The following is a 22,823-nucleotide window of genomic DNA, read 5'->3' on the forward strand; positions in this document are numbered from 1 at the left end:
TTAAAGAACACATGAATCATGGATGATAGTTACATTGGGGTGTTCTTGCTTCCCTTTGTCTTTTATCTGCATCCACAGCTTGTGGTTGGGAAGTGTAAATTTTAGGTTGACCTTGATATCAGGAAGACGAATAAAACTGCATTCAAAATCTGACAGCTCCTATAAAAGCATTAAAATGTGACTAGAAGAGAGTTTATTTTTTCATGAAGGTAAGAAATGAACATAGGTAAGGGATGCCTGGGTGGCTCCATCAGTTGAGCGTCTGACTTCGACTCCAGTCATGATCTCACGGTTCGTGAATTCAAGCCCTGCATCAGGGTCGCTGCTGTCAGCGCGGAGCCTGCTTCAGATACTCTGTCCCCCCCTCTCCCTGACTTTCCTCTGCTCCTGCTCTCTCTCTCAAAAATGAATAAACATTAAAAAAAAAATAGAATGAACATAGGTAAGTGAACGTAATTTCTCTTGCCATTTAAACTTATACAGTATCCTGATCTTCATCCTCTTTTACCTCAAGCAAAACTGCTGATATAACATTTAACAGAATTTTCAGAGCTCTACGCTTTTTTCCACCATTTTGTGGCCAACAAAAGCTTTGAAATGAGCCGGAGGTGAAGCAGGAAGAAGACAGCCAGATTCTGAATAACTTACGAAAAGTTTAGGTCCCCTGTCACGTTTTTTAAAAAGTGAGACCTCTTTGCACTTGCCTGTACTTAGCAGCATCCACAAAAGGCCGCAGAGGGACCCTTCATCGCAGAGGGGCTGGGGGCAGCTATGGCTGCATGGGGCCTGGATTTCTACCACAGAACTAGATTATTTTCTTGGTTGCACATAGCTGTTCTGTCCATTCTCTGCTGGGAGGTCTCCTATTTTTCATTGTCACTGAATTCTCCTTATTTTTTTACTTCCGCAAGTACCAAAAGGTGTGAGTGTAGAATTTTCTCCATCTCCTCTCCCAGTCTCTAGCCTCCCCCCATACGGCATGCCCATCTCTGCCACCTCCTAAAGCTATTTACAACCTGGAGGGATAGATAGCCTTCAGTATCTTTCAGCGTATAATAAGCAAATAATCATAAACCCACGGGTCTCCCTTCCACCTGCCTTCCTTCTTTCCTGCCTTCCTTCCCTCCTTTTTTCTTCTTTCCAAACCAAATAGGGTAAATAAATTATTTACACTTCTGGGTATCTTTTACTTTTCTCATTAACAGAAGCTTAGGGCTCTCTCTCCAGGCAGCTGGTATGGATCTCATTCATTCTTTTCAATGGCTATCCGGTAGTCCGCGGGTTGGAAAGAACACACTCAGTGGAACAGTTTTCCGGTTACAGGCCATGCAATTTGTTTTCTGTTTTCTTTCCCTGTCTCTTTTTTGTTTTTGTTTTTTAATTTGGCCACTGTAAAGGGTGCTTCAAGAACATTCTTATACCTATCTTCAAATGCTCTGCTTTTTAAATATGGTTCAGGAGAGGGATTAGCTGGGTTAAAAATGTATATGTACTTTTCATTTTAATAGGTGTTGCCAGAATGTTTCCAAATGAGTAGCCTATCAAAGTTCCAGAATACCCTTCCCCCATCCTGCCCAGTGGGAAGTGTCTCTCCTACTGTGAGAAGAAAGGATTAGACCTGCAACACTGATTGCATAGCCCAGGCACCAGTTGACCTGCCATAGGTGTTTCAGTGGAGATTAAAACTAGGGCTCTGGTCAGCCTACGTGGTTGGGGGTGGTTGCGATTTTACTTCTGAAGGGATCCACTGGAGACCATTGTACTGCAATCCGTCCTTCCACAGATGAGGGGATGGAGCTCTAGAGAGGTGGAGGGAGTGACAGTGAGCTGATCCCTGGTTCCCGTGTATGGGAAGCAGTTGTGAATCTTCATTTGAGGCTTTTCCTTTTACGTACACTGTGGGCCATGCTGACAGTTTTAGAGAACGGAGCAAGAAACGTCATCTGTGAGTTGACTTGACCAGTGGGGATGAACTTTCACCAGTTTCCTATGATCTGCTCAGACAAGCAAGCTTCCCAACTTGCCCTGGGCCATGTGGGGTTTGCTTTGCCAACTTCCACAATTATAATAGGACTTGGTCTTGTTACCTTGGTCTTGTCAGTGGAATCTGCTCTGCTCTTAATCTTCTGGCGAGTTTGGGACTTTAGTTTTCATATTGTTGAGGGTGAGTGCTTCCGAGTGTGGAACAGCCAGCTCGGACTACAGCGAACAGGGCAGCAGTGAAGCGCTGGAGAGAAAATCGCACATCCAGGGCTGGCTTCCTGCTGTGTCCCTCTTCTTCCACCCTCCCCAACCTACTGGCGTAGAGGGCTAAGTAGTGGGGCTGCCCAGAAAAAGAGAACTTCTGTAGCTCTCACTTATGCTCCTGGCAATGTGACCTCTGGGTGTGGCAGCACAACTTGACCAGGGCTCATAATGGATGCTCTCTAGGGCTGAACAAAATAAACTTATTGAAAGAAGTCATTGTAGCTCCCTGTGTCTTTTTTTTTTTTTAGTTTATTTATTTATTTTAAGAGAGACGAAGGCAGTGCAAGTGGGGGAGGGGCAGAGAGAAAAAGAGAGAGAGAACCTCAAGGAGGTTGGTTCCCCACTGTCAGCGCAGAACCTGATGTGGGGCTCGAACTCATGAACCATGAGTTTACGACCTGAGCTAAACCCGAGAGTCAGACACTTAACCAAATGAGCCACCCCAGGTGTGCCAGCTCCCTGTGTCTTTACATTTTTTTAAATTTTTGTTTATTTTTAGAGAGAGAGAGAGTGTGTGTGTGCGTGCGTGCGTGTGTGTGTGTGTATATATATGTGTGTGAGTGAGTGGGGGAGGGGCAGAGAGATACGGAGACACAGAATCAGGAGCAGGCTCCAGACTCTGAGCTGTCAGCACAGAGCCTGACGAGGGGCTTGAACTTGTGAACTGCGCGATCATGACCTGAGCTGAAGTCAGTCGCTTAACCTACTGAGCCACCCAGGTACCCTTCCCTGTATCTTTAAACTCAGTTTTAATATTACAGTTTCCGATTTCATGGCGTGTGCTGACGGAAATGAAAAGGGAGACCCCCGAGTTTGGAATCTCACTGGATTTGCTCTGTGTTCATTGCAAAGCATGTGACAGCACAGTGTTAATGAGCTACAAGAGGAGCTATAACTTTTTAGAGTTCTGCCACCATAGGGTCCTCATCTCTTATAACCCACCTTCTCTCACTTTCTCCTTCCTGTCTATTTGGTAGATTAAAGACGTGGAGTCGTGTCTTATAAAGTTGGCTCACGGAGACAAAAATTGAATGCTGTAACAATTGTAACTACAAAGTGCCTGAGGTGCGCCGGGTGGGTTAGAGACCGTCATGCCTTGGGTACACCTAGCATAGCTAGTTTTTCCCCTGGCATTGGAACAGACCACTGTTTCTTTGGCTGAGATTCTGATAAGAGAGCATTTGAGAGCCATGGTGTATGCAAAAAGAGATCTGTAAGTATTGGGATTGTACTCAGGTTGGGGAGACACTCAAGCTCTGAGAAGCCTGGGAATTGAGACTGGCCTAAGGGACTGCAGCGTCTTACTTTTCTTCTCAACTTCAGGTCTGAGACAGAGTCTAAATGGAATACGGGCAGAAACACGGGCACCATTTGAATGGTGGATTTCCCCTTGCCTGTCTTCTTTTAGGCACATCTAGCTGAATTCAGGTGGCTTGAGTATTAAATGCACATTCAGATGTGACACCTTCTAGTTCGTTCTTGAATATTCAGAAGTTGAACAGCCCCGTGCATGGAATTCAACAGTACTATCTTTCTGTCCTCTATCTAGCCTTCCCCTGGTTTGGCATGGACATCGGTGGAACGCTGGTTAAATTGGTCTACTTTGAACCAAAGGATATTACAGCCGAAGAAGAACAAGAGGAAGTGGAGAACCTGAAGAGCATTAGAAAGTATTTGACTTCTAACACCGCTTACGGGAAAACTGGGATCCGAGACGTCCATCTAGAACTGAAAAATCTGACCATGTGTGGGCGCAAAGGGAACCTGCACTTCATTCGCTTCCCCAGCTGTGCGATGCACAGGTTCATTCAGATGGGCAGTGAGAAGAACTTCTCCAGCCTCCACACCACGCTCTGTGCCACGGGAGGTGGGGCTTTCAAGTTCGAAAAGGACTTCAGAATGGTACGTCAGGTTTATACTTATTAAACAACAAAACCACCTGGCTTCTCATATGGAAGAACTAGTCTTGGGACTCTGGACAGGTTTATTTCACCTTCTCTGTGCCTCCATTCCCTCCTGTATATGAGTAGTTCCTACCTCATAGGGATGTTACAGGAAGGATTCATGAGACAATATGTCCCTGGCACTTAGTACATGCTCAAAAATATTAGCTATCGTCATCATCTTTGTTACAGTTACTATTGTACAATATGCTAAAGATGAGATGATATCAATCCCTTTCTGAAGTATTTTAGACTTTTCCAAAGATTCTTCTTACAGTGTCATGAACAGCATAAACATCGTGCTTGTTTTTTAGATAGAGAGGCTTTCTATAAATCCTGCGAAAAATTTTTACGGCCATCTACCTATTATGTGCTCTAAGTGTCTTCTTTTGCTTTGTGAATGTCATTCCGAACTTTTGTTTAAGATGAAAATGAAATACCTGATATTATTTATAGGTGACTTCCTTTCTTAGTGAGTAAGATTGGTTTTACATAAGAAGACTGATGCTGTACCCTGATGGGCAGTCCATTCCAGCTCTGCATTGCTCATTTACATTTGACAAATCTGGCTAAATGGAGGACATGGATGAGTAAGATATCTCATGTTTCTCTTTATTTAGCAATCTTTTAACAGCTGTGTGTTCCAATTTCCCCATCTCTGCAGTCAGGAAAATCTCTATACTGTCCAGCCTCAACCCCCAGGAAACAAAATAAGAATAAAGTGAAATAGTGGATATAGAAAATAAAGAGAAAATAAGGGAAGCTAGTTCAACAGAAGTGACTGGACATTAGAGAAGAAAGGTAGGAAGATTTGGGGGTTAGTCTTGCCAAAAAATTGAAAATATAGTGAGATCAGTTATAAAATACACATTTTCAAAGCCTGGAGTACAAAGTACTGGCATTCTGTCTTGGAACTCATGTAAATGATTGCCACAAGGTCTGTCATTAATGAAAATTAATGAATCGATATATTATTGATGGTATTTAATAAAACTATAAATGCAAATTCTATTTGTATCATCAAAAGTAACATCACTTATCCTGCTGATTGTACTAAATAGTTTCCAGAAGAGCTGGCACTAGAGTCCTAGCACAGCATGCTAAGTGAGACTGATGATATCAGGTTTTGGCTTTTTCTTCTGTGTCCCATTTCCTGATCTAGCAGTAGAATTTGATGCTGCCACTTACCTAAATGATTCACGGCATCTCTTTCCCACCAAAGGGACCCAATGATCAAAGAGCTTTGAAACTAAAAAGGCTGAGATCCAGGGGCATGAAAATTAAGTTTGAATTCATCATTGGAAAAGCATTGAACCTGAATTTTAGTGCTGTCTCTGCATTTAACTAGCTGGGTGACTTTGAGCAAGACACATCCCTTTTCAGCTTCATCATCTGCAAAAAGAAAAAAAAAAGGCAGGAAAATGGAGAGGAAGGAGGACTTCTAGGACATCAGAATCTGAAGTCACCTTTGGAGATCAGGAAGTATAATATCTTTGGGCTACATGGATAAGAAAACTAAAGCTAAAGAGAGATTAAGAGGCTTTAGTAGTGGGGCACCTGGGTGGCTCAGTCGGTTAAGCTTCCGACTCTTGGGTTCAGCACAGGTTACGATCTCACTTGGGTTTGGTGCAGGTTATGATCTTACCTTCATCAGTTCAAGCCCCATGTCAGGCTCAACGCTGACAGAGTAGAGTCTGCTTGGAATTCTCTCTCTCCTTCTCTCTCTGTGCCTCCCCTGCTCACTCTCTCTGTCTCTCTCTCAAAATAAATAAATAAACTTAAAACTTTTTTGAATGAAGAGACTCTAGTAGTGCCCCCTGGTAAGCGCTAGGGCGTGAGTTCAATTCTGATTCAGGAGAAAATGCTGACCCAGCCCTCGTGCTTCTGCATGTCACCCTATCTGAACACCCCCACTAGGGAGCTTAACGTGAAGCAAGGTGACCTAGAGCATTTATGCAACATCCCTCAATGCCTCCCTTCCTCTTTCTGGGTAATGTATGTTCTGAAAGTTACTCAATATATGTTAGCGGTGAGCAAGTGTGTTTCTCAAGGTTCTGAACTGAGAAAGGTCGTATCTTATTACAACCAAAATAAAGAAGCCTCTGCTCCTTCAGGCAGGCTGCTGGAGCCTAATGAATAGATTGGAGCAAGGAGCAAGTCTGGAATATTTGCCAAATAGCCCGGCCAGCTGGGGGGCATACATCCATAAAAGAAAGTAAATGGGCCACCTTCTGTTTCCATGCTCAGTCTTAGCCAAAGTGAAGACAGAATTCATCTCTTCCCGTAACCTGTTTGTCAGCGTGCTAAGTTATGTGCCCTTATCCTTCCAAAGTTTGTGAGGATGAATAGATCTTACCATCCTCTTTCCACAGTACACAAGTATTTACTGTGCTCCTTCTGCGTGCCAAGCACTGTTAGGAACAAAACAAAACAAAGCCCCTGCCCTTCAGGAGCTATCATCCAGCGTGAGGAGATGGTCAGTAAGTAATTAAATAAGCAAGTGAATATAGAATGCACCACCACCAGCACCACCACCACACACACACACACACACACACACACACACACACACACACACACACACACACACACATATGAAATGAGTATTATATANATCCTCTTTCCACAGTACACAAGTATTTACTGTGCTCCTTCTGCGTGCCAAGCACTGTTAGGAACAAAACAAAACAAAGCCCCTGCCCTTCAGGAGCTATCATCCAGCGTGAGGAGATGGTCAGTAAGTAATTAAATAAGCAAGTGAATATAGAATGCACCACCACCAGCACCCCCACCACACACACACACACACACACACACACACACACACACACACACATTTTATATGTATATTATGGAAGGAGGAAAAAAGCAGGGTAAAGGAGACAGGGAGTGTTGGGAGGATTTTAGTGTGATGAATTGGTGCAGGTGCCAAAAGAAGGAATGAAGCAAACCAGACCAGGATCCGAGGAAGAGTATGTTAGGCAGAGGGAACATTAAGTGCTAAGACCCTTAGGTGTGCTAAATGCAAGCTCTTCTCTCTTCCCTTTGCCAGAATAGAAAATTGAAGGTGCTTACGTGGTTGGTTGTAAATGATCAATACATATGTTAAGCAATCTGACACCATAAAGCAGTGCATATGTATACTATAAAGCCCTGTCATTTCCTGTATAAAATTACTGTTTCGGGTAGACTACAGCTTTGCAGAAATGTGTTTTGAAAACCTGACTAATTAGAGCTAACTGAAAGACGTTCAGCAGACCCTGAAAAGCCAGCAATTGTTGTATCTAATGACTATATCCTTTTCATTTATAGTAAATATACTTAAATCCTCAGGTAACATCAACTAGTCTTCATTCAATTTAGAATATACAAGAAAGAGTTATACACCGTGAGACAAGCATTAAGTTAGACCCCTGTGTAGAATACTTTCTTTTTTTTTTTTAAGTATACTTTCAACTGAACAAAGCTACAATTCTTTCTTCCTTCCCCTCCCCTTCTTTCTTTTGTCTCTTCTTTCCTTTTTTCCTTTCTTCTTCTTTTAACATTTTAGGGTCACTGTCACAAATAAACTTCTGACTGCCGAAGTTAGCCTTCTGAATTAATGATACACCAAAATGGAACACAGAAGCAAAACTTAATCTAACTACAAATGGTCAAAACTTGATAAGCCAATGAGGAATCCCACCACTGAAGAAAGTGATCCTCAAGGAGAAGACTTGTCTTCCTCTGTTTCTGTTCTGTTATATTTCTTTCTTTTGAAAAACTCACTAGAGGGGTGCCTGGGTGACTCAGTTGGTTAAGTGCCCGACTTCAACTCAGGTCATGATCTCACAGTTCACAAGTTCGAGCCCCACATTGGGCTCTGTGCAGACAGCTCAGGGCCTGGAGCCTGCTTCAGATTCTGTCTCCCTCTCTCTCTCTGCCCCTCCCCTGCTAGTACTCTGTCTCTGTCTCTCTCTCAAAAACAAAGAAAACATTAAAAAAAATTTTTTAGTGAAGAACTTACCAGAATATTTTATGTACCAAATCTAATATTTTCATCCACTACTGCACTTCCTAACTTCAATAAGAGTATTCTTTAGAATGCAAAGTATTCTAACAATAGAGAATTATAGAAAAAAATCATCCTTTTTGTCCACCTAGCTCTCCATTATAATAGATACTTTTTTGTGAGTTTTGTTCAGTCTAAGACTACCATTAATTAAATATATTAAGAGAGAGCGCATGTGCATGGGAGGGTAGAGGGAAAGAAAGAGAGAGAGAGAGAGAGAGAGAGAGAGAAAGAGAATCCCAAGCAGACTTCACACTCAGCATGGAGCCCAATGCTGGGCTTGATCCCACAACCCTGGGATCATGACCTGAGCTGAAATCAAGAGTCAGACACTCAACCAACTGAGCCACCCCGGCACCTAGTCTAAGACTAACTTTAATTAGAAGTTAGCAGTGACTCTTTTCACTACTTTTACAAAAGCCCTATCCTCCAGGCAAGCAGGATTTAACATTCTTATTTGGTTGACATGAGATTTAGGGAACAAAAAAGGATCTTCTGGTTGCTTTTATTATATATTTTTTCAAGGTGTGAGGACTTAAGAACTGACCTTTCTTAAACCAGAAATCTCTATGGAAACCATCTAAAAAGTTAAGATTAGTGGAAACATTATCAGGAAGAAGGAGGACAATTGTGGAAATGTGAAATCCAAATCCAAGTGGACCATTCAAGAACATTTATTAGCTTGGTTTCTTGATTAATCCAGGGACCGATTCGTGGTATTGCAGCAGCATAAGGTCTGGAAGACAATGCCATTCTCCACTTGAGTCTGGCTTGACTCTTGACCGCTCACCTATGTCCTCTTTATCAGTGGGCGCAGGGAGGAAGAAGCCATCTTTAAGGTTTTGTTGGAAATTCATCTCTCTCAGGCCTCCTAGGTCTCCTCTGAGAAGAGAAAAGAGCCCAGAGTGAAGTTTGTAATTCAGAATCAACTCTTTTATATGCAAATTATTCTTTGCATAATTCTTAAAAAGTAACCTTTTCTGCCACTTCCAATATGTTTTATAGAGACAGTGTCCTCCAAAGCACCTTGGGAAGTGTAAGGTATCATCCAGCTGTGTATTTTATCCATTTCTGAAAAACAGTTTGGTGACTTATTTCTCAACTACAGGGGAGTAATATAACTGGTTTGGGGCAGGTCCATCAAATACCCCCATAGGAGTGGGTGGGGAACCTCTTGGGATGGTTTTTTACCAGATTTATCTATTTAACTCTTTATTTAGTTATTTTTGACAGACTGGGCTGTAGCACATAAGGAGAACCTTTCACAGTTGTATCCTAAGCATGCCTTGTGTTTGGGACCCATATGTTTTCTAATATTAGCATACAGGTATCATAGAACTCCCTCTACAAATTGGAGTCTTCATTGTGGAAATGGTGTTTCCAATAGTGGAACAGTGCCTTTCAGCTCAAGAGAAGTACCAAATTATTTTTCTTCTCACATAATTAGAACCCATGTGTATAGTTCTTTGTGGTAGCCAAAATATTTTCACACAAAATATTTCTTTTTTTTTTTTTTTTTGAGAGAGAGAGAGAGAGAGAGAGAGAGAGAATCTCAAGCAGGTTCCATGGTCATTGCAAAGCCGCACACAGGGCTTGATCCCACGACCCTGGGATCGTGACCTGAGCTGAAATCAAGAGATGGATGCTCTCAACCAACGGAGCCACCCAGGTGCCCCTCGTTTGATTGCTGAAGGTAGCCCTGTGAGTTAGATAGGACAGGTGCTATCAGGGAAAGTCTGTGACCTTACTGAATGAATGCCTGTTCTCACTGTTCTGGGGTCATGGACTCATCCCAGCTCTTCAGCTCCTAATACTGTGTGATCCAAGGACCAGCAGCATCAACATCATCTGGGGTATTGTTAGAAATACAGTCAGAAACCTTGGGAGTGAGCCCAATGATCTGTGTTTCAACAAACTCTCCTGGTGATTCTGATGGGTCCTATAGTCTGAGGATCACATTGCACCCATACACTTGCTTGGGTGACTTTAGTACTGGGCACGATGATGTGAGTTCTTCATAGCTGTAGTCTGAAAGTTTTTTCTACTCTACCTCTTCCACTACTTGCCAGCGTTGGGATCCGGAATAGGTCACTCAACAGCTGATGATGTATTTCATCTGCAAAATAGCTTCCCTGCCTCAAGTCTTACAGAGGAGATCATACAAATTTTTATTAGCTTCCATTATTTACATAGAGTTTGGGTCTTAGGACAAGCTTAAGTTTGTTGCTTTTATATTTGGAGAGTAGTTTAAGCTTAATTATTTAGGAATTGGCAGAACCCATACTTTCTGGAAGTGATAAGGAGCCTTACAAGCAGTGGGGTGCTGGGACCCGTTCCTACTGGCTTATGAGAGCTCATTGTGTGTCTGTCTTCCCAACTCTGTGTTTAGTGACATCATGTTGGTAGCTTGAAATTAGCCGTTGTGGGGACAGTTATGCCACAGAAATCGGTAAATGCTCTAAACCAGGGCTTTTGCTCCCGGAGAGCTGGTTGTTAAACATTTACCAGCACACCTTGGTTACAAGGTTATGTTCACATTAGTTATAGCTTCAACTGCATGTTTGCTGGATCTGATGTTCCAGGTTTGTCATCATTTAAGACCCATTATAGAGATGAGCATTAGAATACATATAAAATTAGTAGAACAGAAGTCAGAATCAGCCCACAGAAATGTTTGGTTGGCCTGCAGTATTTTTAAGAATTAATTGCACTGAGCCCCCTTTACCATCTGGCAACAGTGGGCCGCAGGTGAATTGTAACTATGCGTGTATGGTCCTGTGTACAACAATCCCATCATCCTGTTACTTTACATCTACTCAAGGGCTTCACTCTTTTATGGTATCTTAACTGTCTCCTGTAGGCATTTGCATTTGTTACCCCCGATACAAGAAAACTAAAAGCGTGTTTTGGAGAATGAGTGTTTTTCCATTGGATCTGAATGTGCTGTTTCAGGCTTTCTACAAAGTTCATGTAGTTGTATTTATAAACTCCAAAGTCTGAGGAGTAATTCCCATCTTGTTCTAAATTCTAGTTGGCCTATTTGAATATCCAAGTAAGGATTTGGCTCATTGCTTACACTTGGGAGCCTGGACTTTTTTCTAAATGGTGAAGACTTTTGAGGGAGGTCTCTGTAGGTCTCTGAAAGTGACTTATTTCTGTTTCCTAGTTTGGGATGCATGACCCAGGCTTCGGAAATACCCACCCCTCAGTAAAATGTATAACGGAGAGGTTTATTTGCTGCTAGAACTTTATTTGAAATTTTTAAAATGTTTATTTATTTATTTTGAGAGAGAGAGAGAAGGAGTGGGAGAGGGGCAGAGAGAGAGGGAGAGAGAGAATCCCAAGCAGGCTCAGCACTGTCAGCGAAGAGCCTGACATGGGGCCCAAACCCACAAACCTGTGGGCAAGATCATGACCTGAGCTAAAACCAAGAGTCGGACACTTAAACAACTGAGCCACCCAGGCGCCCTGAAAATGACATTGATGCAAAAGATGAGATAACAATGTTTCCTTTCATATCACAGTTGTATGTGCTTAGCTTATTTGCCTTGAGAGATTTTTCTTTTCCTACAGCATAGGTTCAGGATGTCCAGCCGGACACCCTGTGTCTCTGTCTGTGTTTGTGATGTTGGCTTTGGGCATGCCTGTCAACGTGGTTGATGGGCTTCTGATTAATTTTTAAGCAGGTTAACCTATGGTCCCAAGACTGGCTGATGAAATTGTTACTTTTCAGTTTGGTTTGATCCGAGAAGTGCTAACTTTCCCTGTCCCATTTGAGAAATGTTTATTAAGCAATTACAGAGACAGGCCTTTGACCACTGTGCTCGGGGGCACCTGATGAACCAGAAAACAAGCCAGAATGTGATTAATGCTCTAAGCGGAAGAGCATGGGGTTTCCTAGGTGTCATACAATCTTTTCAGGTCTCCAGGTAGTCTTAAACCTAAAGCATTACACCCTTAAAGCATGTATAATTACTTGCATCAGACCCCAAATTTTCACTTGGTAAAGAAGGAAATGTCTGGAATCATGTATGAGACAGATTTATCTTATCAGCAAGGTCATTTAAGATGATGTTTCTGGGGAACCCCTTTCTACTTGCTAGATGGTATGCCCCCCAATTCACGAATCATTGAGTAAAGCCAATTAGATCTTTAAATTACAAGATTAAAAAAAACCAGAATGATTGTTTCTTTGTATCAAGAAAACTTGTACCACCTTGCTGGTAACCTATTCAAACTAATTCTGCTCTGTAAATATAGATTTAGTGGATTTTGTTGAATGGGAAAATTCAGATGGGTGATATGAAGTCAAAGTTTTTTCCAGCTGCTAACTTTTGTAATGAAGACAGTGCCTTTTTGGCAAAAGATCTAAGTATAGCACTTGTATAGGTTGTTTCCAGATCCCAGAAGCAGTTTGCATCATGGAGACAAGAGAACAGGGAGCTGCTGGGAGCTGTTTGCTAGCTGTATTACCGAGGGAAACCCACTGAGCCATCCAGGCACCTCCAAAGTTTTTTTTTTTTTAATTTAAGTTAGACCTGACAAATTATCTTCCTTCATTGGTTTGGTGTCAAGTTGGTGATTATTAGATTTTCTTTCCTTTTTTCTTTTTAAAATTATTTTACTTTTTTATTTAATTTAATTTTATTTTTCTAGTCCATGGGAAATGACCCTCAACCCAGACATATGGACCAGTAATACTACTACTCTTGGGGGCCATGAATTTAACTTTTGAGGATGCAAAGCAGCCATTCTCCCCTAAGCCTGCCCCCCAGCCAACTCATCCTCCATTTGCTTTTTTTCCCCTTTACCTTGGAGAATGGAGTTTTTGTCTCAGAGGAGCATGGAAAGGCACTTTAGGACCACCTCCACTATTAATAAAAGAGCCAACAACTTTTGAGCTCTTTGTACATATATTACTATCATGAAATCTCTATAGCTACACTCTACAGTGGATATCATTGCCATTTTCAGAGAGGCAGCTGAGGCTTGACAAGTTAAATAACTTGCGCACATCCCTCAGTTAAGGTTAGAGCTAGAATTCAAAGCCAAGTCTACCTAAACCCCAAAGCCCAGGCCTGAGAAAGGAGAGTTGGGTTTTGAGGGCTCAAAGGTGATTGTCTCCAGCTCCCAGGCTCAGCTTGCCTCCCTAAGGACCTCATGTCAAAGAAGTGTGGGGTTCTCTCTGCTTTCAGAACATTCTCACTGCCCACCCTGGAGGGGAGCCCCGTCTTAGTGATGTGCTCTGTTCATTTCCTGTGGCTGCTGTAACAAACTACCCCAAATGTAGTGGCTGAAAACAACAGAAATGGATTGAGTCCTAGTTCTGGAGGCCAGATGACCCACATTAAGGTGGTGGCAGGACCACGCTTACTTTAGAGGGTGTTGGGCAGATTCATTCCTTGCCTCTTCCAGCTTCTGGTGGCTGTTGGCGTTCATTGGCTCATGCCACAGTACTCCAATCTCTGCCTCCATCTTCACATGGCCTTCTCCTCTGGCCATCAGCTCTCTCCTGTGTGTCTCATAAGGAAACCTGTCAATGGATTTAGAGTCTACTCAGATAGTCCAGGATGTTCTCTTCATCTCAGGATCCCTAACTTAAGGACCCTTTTTCAAAATTAGGTAACATTCACAGGCTCTAAAAGTTAGGACTCGGACATACCTCTCAGGGCCACCAGTTCAACCCATGGTACATGCTACTGGATGCTTTCCCAGCAAGCAGGCAACTTCCTGTCCCTCACTTCCCACTCTGGGCAGGCACCATGTCCCGCACAGAAGCTTCTCCGGCAGAATGACTACAACCAGATTTCACAATGTGGTGCTTCAAAAATATTGCCTCGCTGTTACTGTTAATAACACATTTTAAGCCCAGCTAAAACCCTCGGGAGCTTCCCCCCAGTGGTCACAGCCTCTCTCATGAGGTTTTGTTCTCTTTCAGATTGCTGACCTGCAGCTCCATAAACTGGATGAACTGGACTGTCTGATTCAGGGCCTGCTTTACGTCGACTCCATTGGCTTCAATGGCAAGCCGGAATGTTACTATTTTGAAAATCCCACAGACCCTGAGTTGTGTCAAAAAAAGCCGTACTGCCTTGCTAACCCGTACCCTATGTTGCTGGTGAACATGGGCTCGGGGGTCAGCATCCTAGCAGTATACTCGAAGGACAACTATAAAAGAGTTACAGGGACCAGGTAAACGTGGTTTCTACTAGAAGAATCTTTCTGTACTTAAACCCAGGCCTCTCCCTTGAAGACCGGTTTCATTGCATTGAGTACGTTTCTAAAAGAAAGATCTTACACTCCTCAGCCAACCAGCAAGGGTTTATTGCATGATATGTTAAGATAGTAAGAGAATGCTTTATATAAAGGAGAATAAGACACAGTCCTTGCCTTGCTAGAAACTGGTCAGATTGAGGGGAGAAGGATGAGCACACACCAAAGCAAAAGGCAGTCCGTGTTCAGTGCCGAATGAATGGCGGGGACAATAGGAAAATAGAATCCAGAAGAAAGGATGCTTGGGATGGTCAGAGAGGGCTTCATAAGAAACCCTGTCTTAGAATTTCCTGGGTGTCTAGCACAGGATGCATGGCTTGAAATAAAACACCCTGGCAACCAGTAAACCAAATGGGGTTTACAAAAAAATGTTTTTTACCTGGAGTTAAATGTTCGAGCTGAAAGCTGGAATGGTTGGCACACGGCACAGGGGATCTGCAAGCGCAAGTGACAGGAAGACAGTGCCACAGCTGCCCTTGGCCGGGGTGCCTTGCTTTTAGTGCACGCACACGCCCAAGGGCAGATGTCCCCAGCTTCCTGTTTGTAGCGATTCAACAGGGGAAAAAGAATCCAGGGCCAGAAGTCTTGGAGAAGTGCTAGTGTCAACAAAGTTTAGTAAGTTTTTCTTACTTCTAAGTGAAGGATTTGGTATGAAGTGTTTCTCCCACTCGTTGGACCACAGAACCCGTTTTTGGAGGAATAACTTAAGGAACCAGTGCCAGGTGGAATGTGCTTTTGGACATGATATCAAGCCCGTTGTTTTTAATAGATGAAGATATCTTGTAACTTCTCTGGGCCTCAGCGTCCTTGTTTGTGCCATGAAAGGGGTTGTTTCTTAGGTCGTTTCTACGGGCATTTCTAGCACTGAAATCCTGTACCATTACTTCCTCATTAGGAGAAGAACACTGTTTTTTCTGGTGGATTTCTGTGCTCTGTGATGGGTCAGCATCAGTCAGTGTGATTCATCACTGGGGAAGCGAGGATGTATTCCCCCAGGAGATTTGTGCAATGTCTGGAGACTTTTTTTTTTTTTGGTTGTCACAATCGGATGTGGGGTATGACTGGCATCTAGTGGCAAGAGACCAAGGGCACCGCTAAATATCCTACAAAGCACAGGGAAGCCCCCCCAGAACAAAAAAGTACTGACCCCTCAAGTCAATAGTACTGCTGTTGAGGAACCATGGCATGTGCGTGTGCGCTCATGCGCGCGTGCGCGCACACACACACACACACACTCCAACTGACTCCTCCTTGTGTTCAGAATATAGAATGTTAATCGCTACTAGGCATACATTTTCTCAGTGAGCATACAGAACTAAGCTTCCTCGCTCACAGAAGAATCACGGCTGTCCCACGGCTGCATTAGGACTGTCAGGAGTGTCAAAGACAAATGAATATTTCAACCAAACTGGTTTTACCTTAGAGAGTGAGCTCCTAATACAAGTATAATTTTGAAGAAACTACAGACTTCCTCCCAGAAGGAGTCGTTGAATTGGTCAGAGCTAGTCCCAAGGTAACATCAAGCTAAATAAACACTTTTCCTCAATTAGAGGTATTTATAATTTCATTTATTAGCACTTAGCAAATTCATGAATGACAAACACAGTTCTATTGTCTCAAACTTGGAAGTTCCAGGAATCTGGACCATCTTCTTGAACAGCTGCTAAGGAGCTAATTGTGGTGTTTGGCTTCTATTACGTGTGTAATCATGCTCATAAATTCCCATTATTGGTAAGTGCCCGTGAATGACCAGTGCGTTGCAACCATCAACAGATCCTGTCTGGATGTCCAAGTTACCCTGAAAGTGTTTTTCAACCAGTAGTTGAAAACCTTCAGTAGACTGAACGTTAATAGAGAGCCCTTTTGGGAGGTTGCCCCAGGTAGGGGAAGGGAAGGAAACCTAAGTTCTGTGGCCTGCAGCTCCTCCTCATCTAACCGGAGTTGTTCTGACAAAGGCTTTTAAGTTACAAAATCACTGATATAAACTATTGTGGCCGGCAGCGAACATCAGTGTGTGAAACCCACTTTGAGAAGCACTGATCTAAGCAAATGGCGTCAGCTTTAAGTTTGCTACTATCGTGAACTCCAGGCTATAACTCCAGGTTTCTTGTTATTATGTTATACTCTATTTTCTCAAATATTTTTATTTTTAGGAAGCCACATCATTACAGGAGGTCAGTTTCTTTTAAGCATACGATTTTATTTTATTATTTTTAATGCTTATTTATTTTTGAGAGAACGAGAGAGAGAGAGAGAGAGAGAGAGAGAGAGAGAGAGATAGGGCGTGAGCAGGGGAGGGAGAGAGAGAGAGGGAGACACAGAATCCATAGCAGGCACCAGGCTCCGAGCTGTCAGCACAGAGTCAGACGTGGAGCTCGAACTCAAAACTGTGAGATCATGACCTGAGCCGAAGTCGGAGGCTTAACCAACTGAGCCACTCAGGTGCTGCGTAAACATATGATTTTAAATGGTTTGTTTCATGTTATGTGTAATTTTATCTCATCCTAGATTAGGTAATGATGCTTTTTTTTTTCTGTTGACACTACTTCAATTTTATTGTAAAAGCCAAAGAAAAAAGAGGACTTTACAGTTGACATTGTTGGAATGTGCAGATTATTAAAAGGGGAATGTAAAGAATTTTGGAACTTGGGTGAAAGTAATAGCACAGCTCATTTCATTGTTCTGAAATTTATTTTAAGGGCACAAGCAGTCAGTAATTGAAGGTTTCTTCTTTTCCCTAACATCCCTCACTACAAGGTTGTTGGGTTTTTAAAAAATAATAATAATAATAATGCTATTCAACAGCTGCTCCTAGCAATATGTTCTTGTCTCCAGTTTGTTGAGGGTCTTATCGTGTCTGCACAAACAAACAAATGTACCTGATCACGAACGACAGAATCTCTTTGATTAAGTCCTGGTGGGCAGGCTGGGGACATTAATAAAGTGCTCCTTCTGCGACTGTGCGTCCTTTCCTCCCATCTGCAGCGTGCCAGCGATGCAGATGCATGCTCGCTCTCCCCATGCTTTGTCTGGAGCCGCAGGTCATCTTCCAGCCACACAAAGCACTCATCCGTTTCCACTCATACCAACATATCAGTTGATGAATTGCCTTCTTTCTAAGTCTGCCAATGTCTTTGGTTGCCTAGACTGAGAGTAGGTTGTTGACGGCCTTGATGAACAGGAATACCCGATGTTCAAAGAAAGGTCATTAGCGTGGATGAAAGCAGCTAGAAGCGTGAGAAATGACTTAAAAATATAGATGGCACACAAACCAAAAATTGTTCCCATTGAAATGCACTAGCTTTGGAGGGCAGGCTGAAACCAACAACGTGCATGCCACCGCATGTTAAACGTAGCTAAACTTTCTTAGAGGAAGTCCAGAATGTCTCCTGGGACTGACTCTCCTGTGTCAAGGCGGTGATGTCCATGGATCTCTTTATTTCCTCCTGCTACTGCACCTTCAGTGTGGGTAGCTACCCTTGGTGGTACCTAGCTACGTAATTGTCCACCAGGAGCTATAGTTTCAAGCAAGCATGTGTTTTTGTAAGAATCAGCATTTAAGAAATGTCACATACAGTTTCATTTTAGTTATAATTTAAAGAACTGCGTGCCTGTCTATAATCTGTCACTTTCTTGTTGACAGTTATTGACAGAAAATATAGTTTCCCCCTGAAGATTCTTGCTTCAAGTTTAATTTTAAAATAACCTTCATCTCAACTTGAATTTTCTCTTAGATTTAAAAAGCTGGTACCAAAACACACACATGGGATGCCCGGGGCTAGCAGCTCTTGGAGCTTGAGGACAAAACTGACATGAGCAATTTATTCTTCTGCGATTGCTCATCTGCGTGGTAGAGTGAAACCCAGGCCAGGGTCAGTGACTCCATTCCTGCCGGGAGGTCACTGGTGATAGCTCTATTCCAAGCCTGCTACTCTTTCTTTCACATAACTTTGACATCGATACACAATTAAGTTCATTCTCAACTACCATAATTAGTTTCTAATTTTGTCTAAAGAGACTATTTTAGAAGAATTTTCCCCCAAAGAGACTGAAAGCTTTAAAAACATAGTTGAGCATTGAACCCTATTTTACGACCTTTGTTACAATTTTTGACTACTGGGTATTAAGTAAAATATTAATAACCTTTTCCAGAGTCTACCAGAAAAAATCCAACATGTGAGCAATCAGTGGTTTCCTTTTAGAAATTTCCAAGAAGGTTCAATGAGATTATATCTGCCAGAGAATCGAGGTCAAGGTAAAAGATATGGCTTCTGGACTGGCTGTTCCTCATAGCCCTAAGTCAGTCTGGCTCTGCATTTGTGAACTTTGTGTACACACAAGGTTTTTTTTTTTCTGAGTATTTGTATGCATTTACATTTTTTTCCCCATAGCAGTCATTTCTCTGGTTATTTGCTGCTTTCAGACCACTCAAGTAAGAGAGATGTTGATTCGGCCCCATTTTACAGGTGAAAAGACTCAATGAGGTACTTAGGTTAGTGGCTAGCTGAAGGTCTCACAACGGAAATCAGTGAGAGTTTCTCTGGTTTTATTCTTCAATTCAGGGGCAAGTGTTCCTTGGTGTTTCTTTTTAGCCTCTGCCCTTTTTTTTTTTTTTTTTAATAATCCAATCTACCTTAAGGCTATTTTGCACCCTCTACAAAATTCAAGTGCCCCTTTGATTTTCTTCTCCTGTTTTTATTAACCCGTATTAGTGACCTTGATGTAGTTGGGGACTCGGATGGGCATATCTTAAAATAAAATTTAAAAATAAACCTTATTGTTCCTTCAGTCTTGGAGGTGGAACATTCCTAGGCCTATGTTGCTTGCTGACTGGTTGTGAGACCTTTGAAGAAGCTCTGGAAATGGCAGCTAAAGGCGACAGCACCAATGTTGATAAGCTGGTGAAGGACATTTACGGAGGAGACTATGAACGATTTGGCCTTCAAGGATCCGCTGTAGCATCAAGGTAGAGATGAAGTAGCTAGGAGCCATAGTATGTAAACGAGGCAACCTCTCCACCCTGGCCATTCACTTAATTATTTTTAAGATGTCAACCCACCAGCCTGGTGCAAGTATCTATGGTCATTGGAGCTCGGACTTGATCTCCCGCCCTTTATGAAGCACTGAGATGTTTAGCCCTTGATGCTTGTGCTTAAAATAGGGCAGCTTTGAAAGAAGGTTCTGGAAAAATGCAACAGTTTCCCCTGTTCCATTCGTGTCAATATATCTAGGGAGCATTAAAATAAATGTTTTCCCCATTAATAGCCATGCTACTTTGCCCCTATTTAAAAAAAAAAGGGGGTCAGCCAAACATTCATATTGTAAGCCTGTCTGCTTGTAAACCATGGTAGCCAAATCAGGTCATCTGAATCTGAGCAGTTATTCATAAAGGTTTCCACAGTACTTTGGTGAAAGCGGGGGACCTGCCTGGGGATGATTTTGAACACTCTCGCTAATATTTCCAACATAGCTTTGGCAACATGATGAGTAAGGAAAAGCGAGATTCCATCAGCAAAGAAGACCTCGCCCGAGCCACACTGGTCACCATCACCAACAACATTGGCTCCATTGCTCGGATGTGTGCGTTGAATGAGGTAAGGCCTTAACCCAGAGAAAGCCTTGTGTCATTCATACACATCATCTTTAGCAGTGCAAAACTGTTGACCCTTAAAAAATTATAGATCCTTGGGAAGGCTGCCCTTTGTCCTAATCACATCTTGTAGAACACGAAGGGTGTGTTTTGGGAAATGGAGAGGAGTATGTGTCTTATTTTTAAGAGGCACTGGATAATAAGTCATAAGCCATCCAATCATGGAAACCAGGTAAAATTACAATGCATCCCACAGCCTCTCTAGCCATCATTATTACCACGTACCTACTGAACTGTGAGGGAAAGACTTTGCACATCCTTGCAAATAATTGCAGGTAAAATGTTCCACTTGCAATAGTTGACATTCTCTCTGCTTTCAGCTTCTTTACAGTGTTGCCTTGTGGCATGGAGTTCAAGCAGCATTGTACAGGGCTATCAAAGCATAGAGAGCTTGCTACAGCCGAGGCCCGCCAGAGCCCCAGGCACAAGAAGGGGCAGAGCTGGTGACAAAAGTTTTGGTAACATGATTGAAACATTGCAAAATTCCTTCAGGAAAATAGAAACACTCTTCTGAAATTCAAGACCCGTAAAGTAGAATGGTTCTCACTGAGTTGTGTTAGGAAGACAAGAAAGGGGTTAAGGACATGCAACAGGTAATAGAAGTTATGTTCAAGAATCACAGTCGCATCAGTAATAGAGTTTTTAAAAATATAATTTTAATAGAAGTACATACAGAAGACAGTCAGATCCTAAGTGTACAGCTTGAATGTTCACACACACACACCTGTATAACCACCGCTCAGATCAAGAGACGGAACGTTACCGGTATTGCTGAAACTGTCCCGGGTCTCCTCCCAGTTGAAGAGCGTTGTTTTCAACACTGTAAGAAGCCATCTTTATGATGGGAGAGACCAGCCCTGCCTTTGAGCTCTCAGGTTGCATTGAATAGAATATGTCACTGGTCTTGTGGCTCAGGGTCACCACTTTTTTAAGTCCCCTTTTGAGATGGAGTTTAAATGTGAGGCTGAAATGGAAAGAAAGAATGTATTCCAGCCATGTGCCTTTCAAAGTCCACTTCAGTCATGGGACTCATTTTAACAGAGGATTTATTTTTTGACCTTAACCTTTAAAGGGAGTTTTTCCAAGTAGCCAAACAAGGCCTGACTAATATGTGTGTAGTGGGCTGTCCTCAGATACTCCCAAAGGTCAGTTAGATGGTAACGTCCCCTGCCCGACAGAGGCATAGATGCCCTTTCCCCTGCTTTCCATGCACCTTGAGTGAGCCAGCAGGCCTTTTTACAGAAATCATAACCGCTTTAGGGGGAAGGCAACTGATTTTATTTTTCACTTTTGATTTCAACTTCAATACCATTTATTGTTGGAGTATACAAAAATGGTGGTTTTTAAAAGTATGGCCGATGAGAGGAATCACTCACTGGGCACCTTGGGCAAGGGCTTTGTTGGTCGGTGGCCTGCCAGTGCAGGCTCCCTGCGGGCACACCATAAAGTGGCAGCAGGGTTTCCCGTGAGAGCCGTAGTGTGAGCTCTTTAGTCATTGCTTAGTGCGCTGGAGTCACTGAGTGGAGAGCCTCCGAACTCAGCTACTTCACAGAGGGGCACCACATTTACTGATTGATTCTGAAGTATTTTTGCTGTGATTATTGGAATCCTGTAAAGTACTTCTCCATCAACATCAAACTTTTTATTTATATTTTTCAATAGAAAATGCAAACACATGAGGCGCCTAAGGGGCTCAGTTGGTTAAGCATTGGACTTGGGCTCAGGTCATGATCCCACAGTCCGTGAGTTCAAGCCCCCCATCGGGCTTTCTGCTGTCAGCTCGAAGCCCGCTTTGGATCCTCTTCCCTCCTCTCTCTCTGCCCCTGCCCCACTCGTGCACCTGCTCTCTCTCTCTCTCAATCTCTCTCTCTCAAAAATAAACATTAAAACACACACATATCACAGAGTTCTAAAGACACCAAAAGGGTAAATAAGGAAGTGAGTAAGCATTTCCACCCATCTGGAAATGTTAGCCTCACTGAAGTTAGCCATTGTTCTTCACTTTTGGGGTTTTATTCTATATTGTATGCAATAAAGGAGAAACATTTCCTTTCAAAGGCAGCAAATTCTATACAACATTCTTTTTTTAAACAACACTTTTATTGAGATACAATCTCACCTCATACAATTCACCCTGTACATACTATTATATGTCTTGCTTTGCTTGTCTGTCAACTTTTAATTACGAAAATTGGTAAGCCTACATAAAGGAGCAGAATGGCATAAAGAACCTCCTTATATCTATTAACCAGCCTCCGCGGTTATCAGGACTTTGCCACGCACACCTTATTTGTTTTCTTCTTCCTCCTCCCTCTGCTCCTTTTGATCCTCCTCTCTGTTTTGCTAAAATATTTAAAGGTAAACGCCAGACGTTATATCAGTCTACCTCATATACTTTAATATGCCCTTCTGGAAACATTGCCTCTTGTTTTTTTTACAGGAGAATACATGTGAGTGTTTTCTCTCTCCTACTGCAATGTTATTTTTATTTTTGATAAATGTTTACTTATTTATTTTGAAGGAGAAAGGGAGAGAAAGAAAAAGAGCATGCATGCAAGTGGGGGAGGGACAGAGAGAGAGGGAGAGTCCCAAACAGACTCTGTGCTGTCAGAGCAGAGCCCAACTCAGGGGTCAGTCTCATGAACCGTGAGACCATGAC

The 22,823-nt window shown here is 42.6% G+C and overlaps 1 protein-coding gene across 2 annotated transcripts in view; it reads left to right on the plus strand.

Moving 5' to 3' along the window:
• PANK1 (pantothenate kinase 1) overlaps nucleotides 1–22,823 on the plus strand; it is a 55,009-nt gene that overhangs the window by 24,556 nt on the left and 7,630 nt on the right. For both annotated transcript variants that reach the window (XM_077780005.1, XM_077780011.1), the window contains exons 2-5: nucleotides 3,797–4,149; nucleotides 14,180–14,433; nucleotides 19,304–19,480; nucleotides 19,985–20,108. In XM_077780005.1, coding sequence (XP_077636131.1) covers nucleotides 3,797–4,149; nucleotides 14,180–14,433; nucleotides 19,304–19,480; nucleotides 19,985–20,108 — 908 coding nt within the window. The remainder of the gene's footprint in view (nucleotides 1–3,796; nucleotides 4,150–14,179; nucleotides 14,434–19,303; nucleotides 19,481–19,984; nucleotides 20,109–22,823) is intronic.

This window comes from Crocuta crocuta, unplaced genomic scaffold (assembly GCF_008692635.1).
Source record: "Crocuta crocuta isolate KB4526 unplaced genomic scaffold, BGI_CrCroc_1.0 scaffold170, whole genome shotgun sequence".
In the NCBI taxonomy this organism is placed as follows: domain Eukaryota; kingdom Metazoa; phylum Chordata; class Mammalia; order Carnivora; family Hyaenidae; genus Crocuta; species Crocuta crocuta.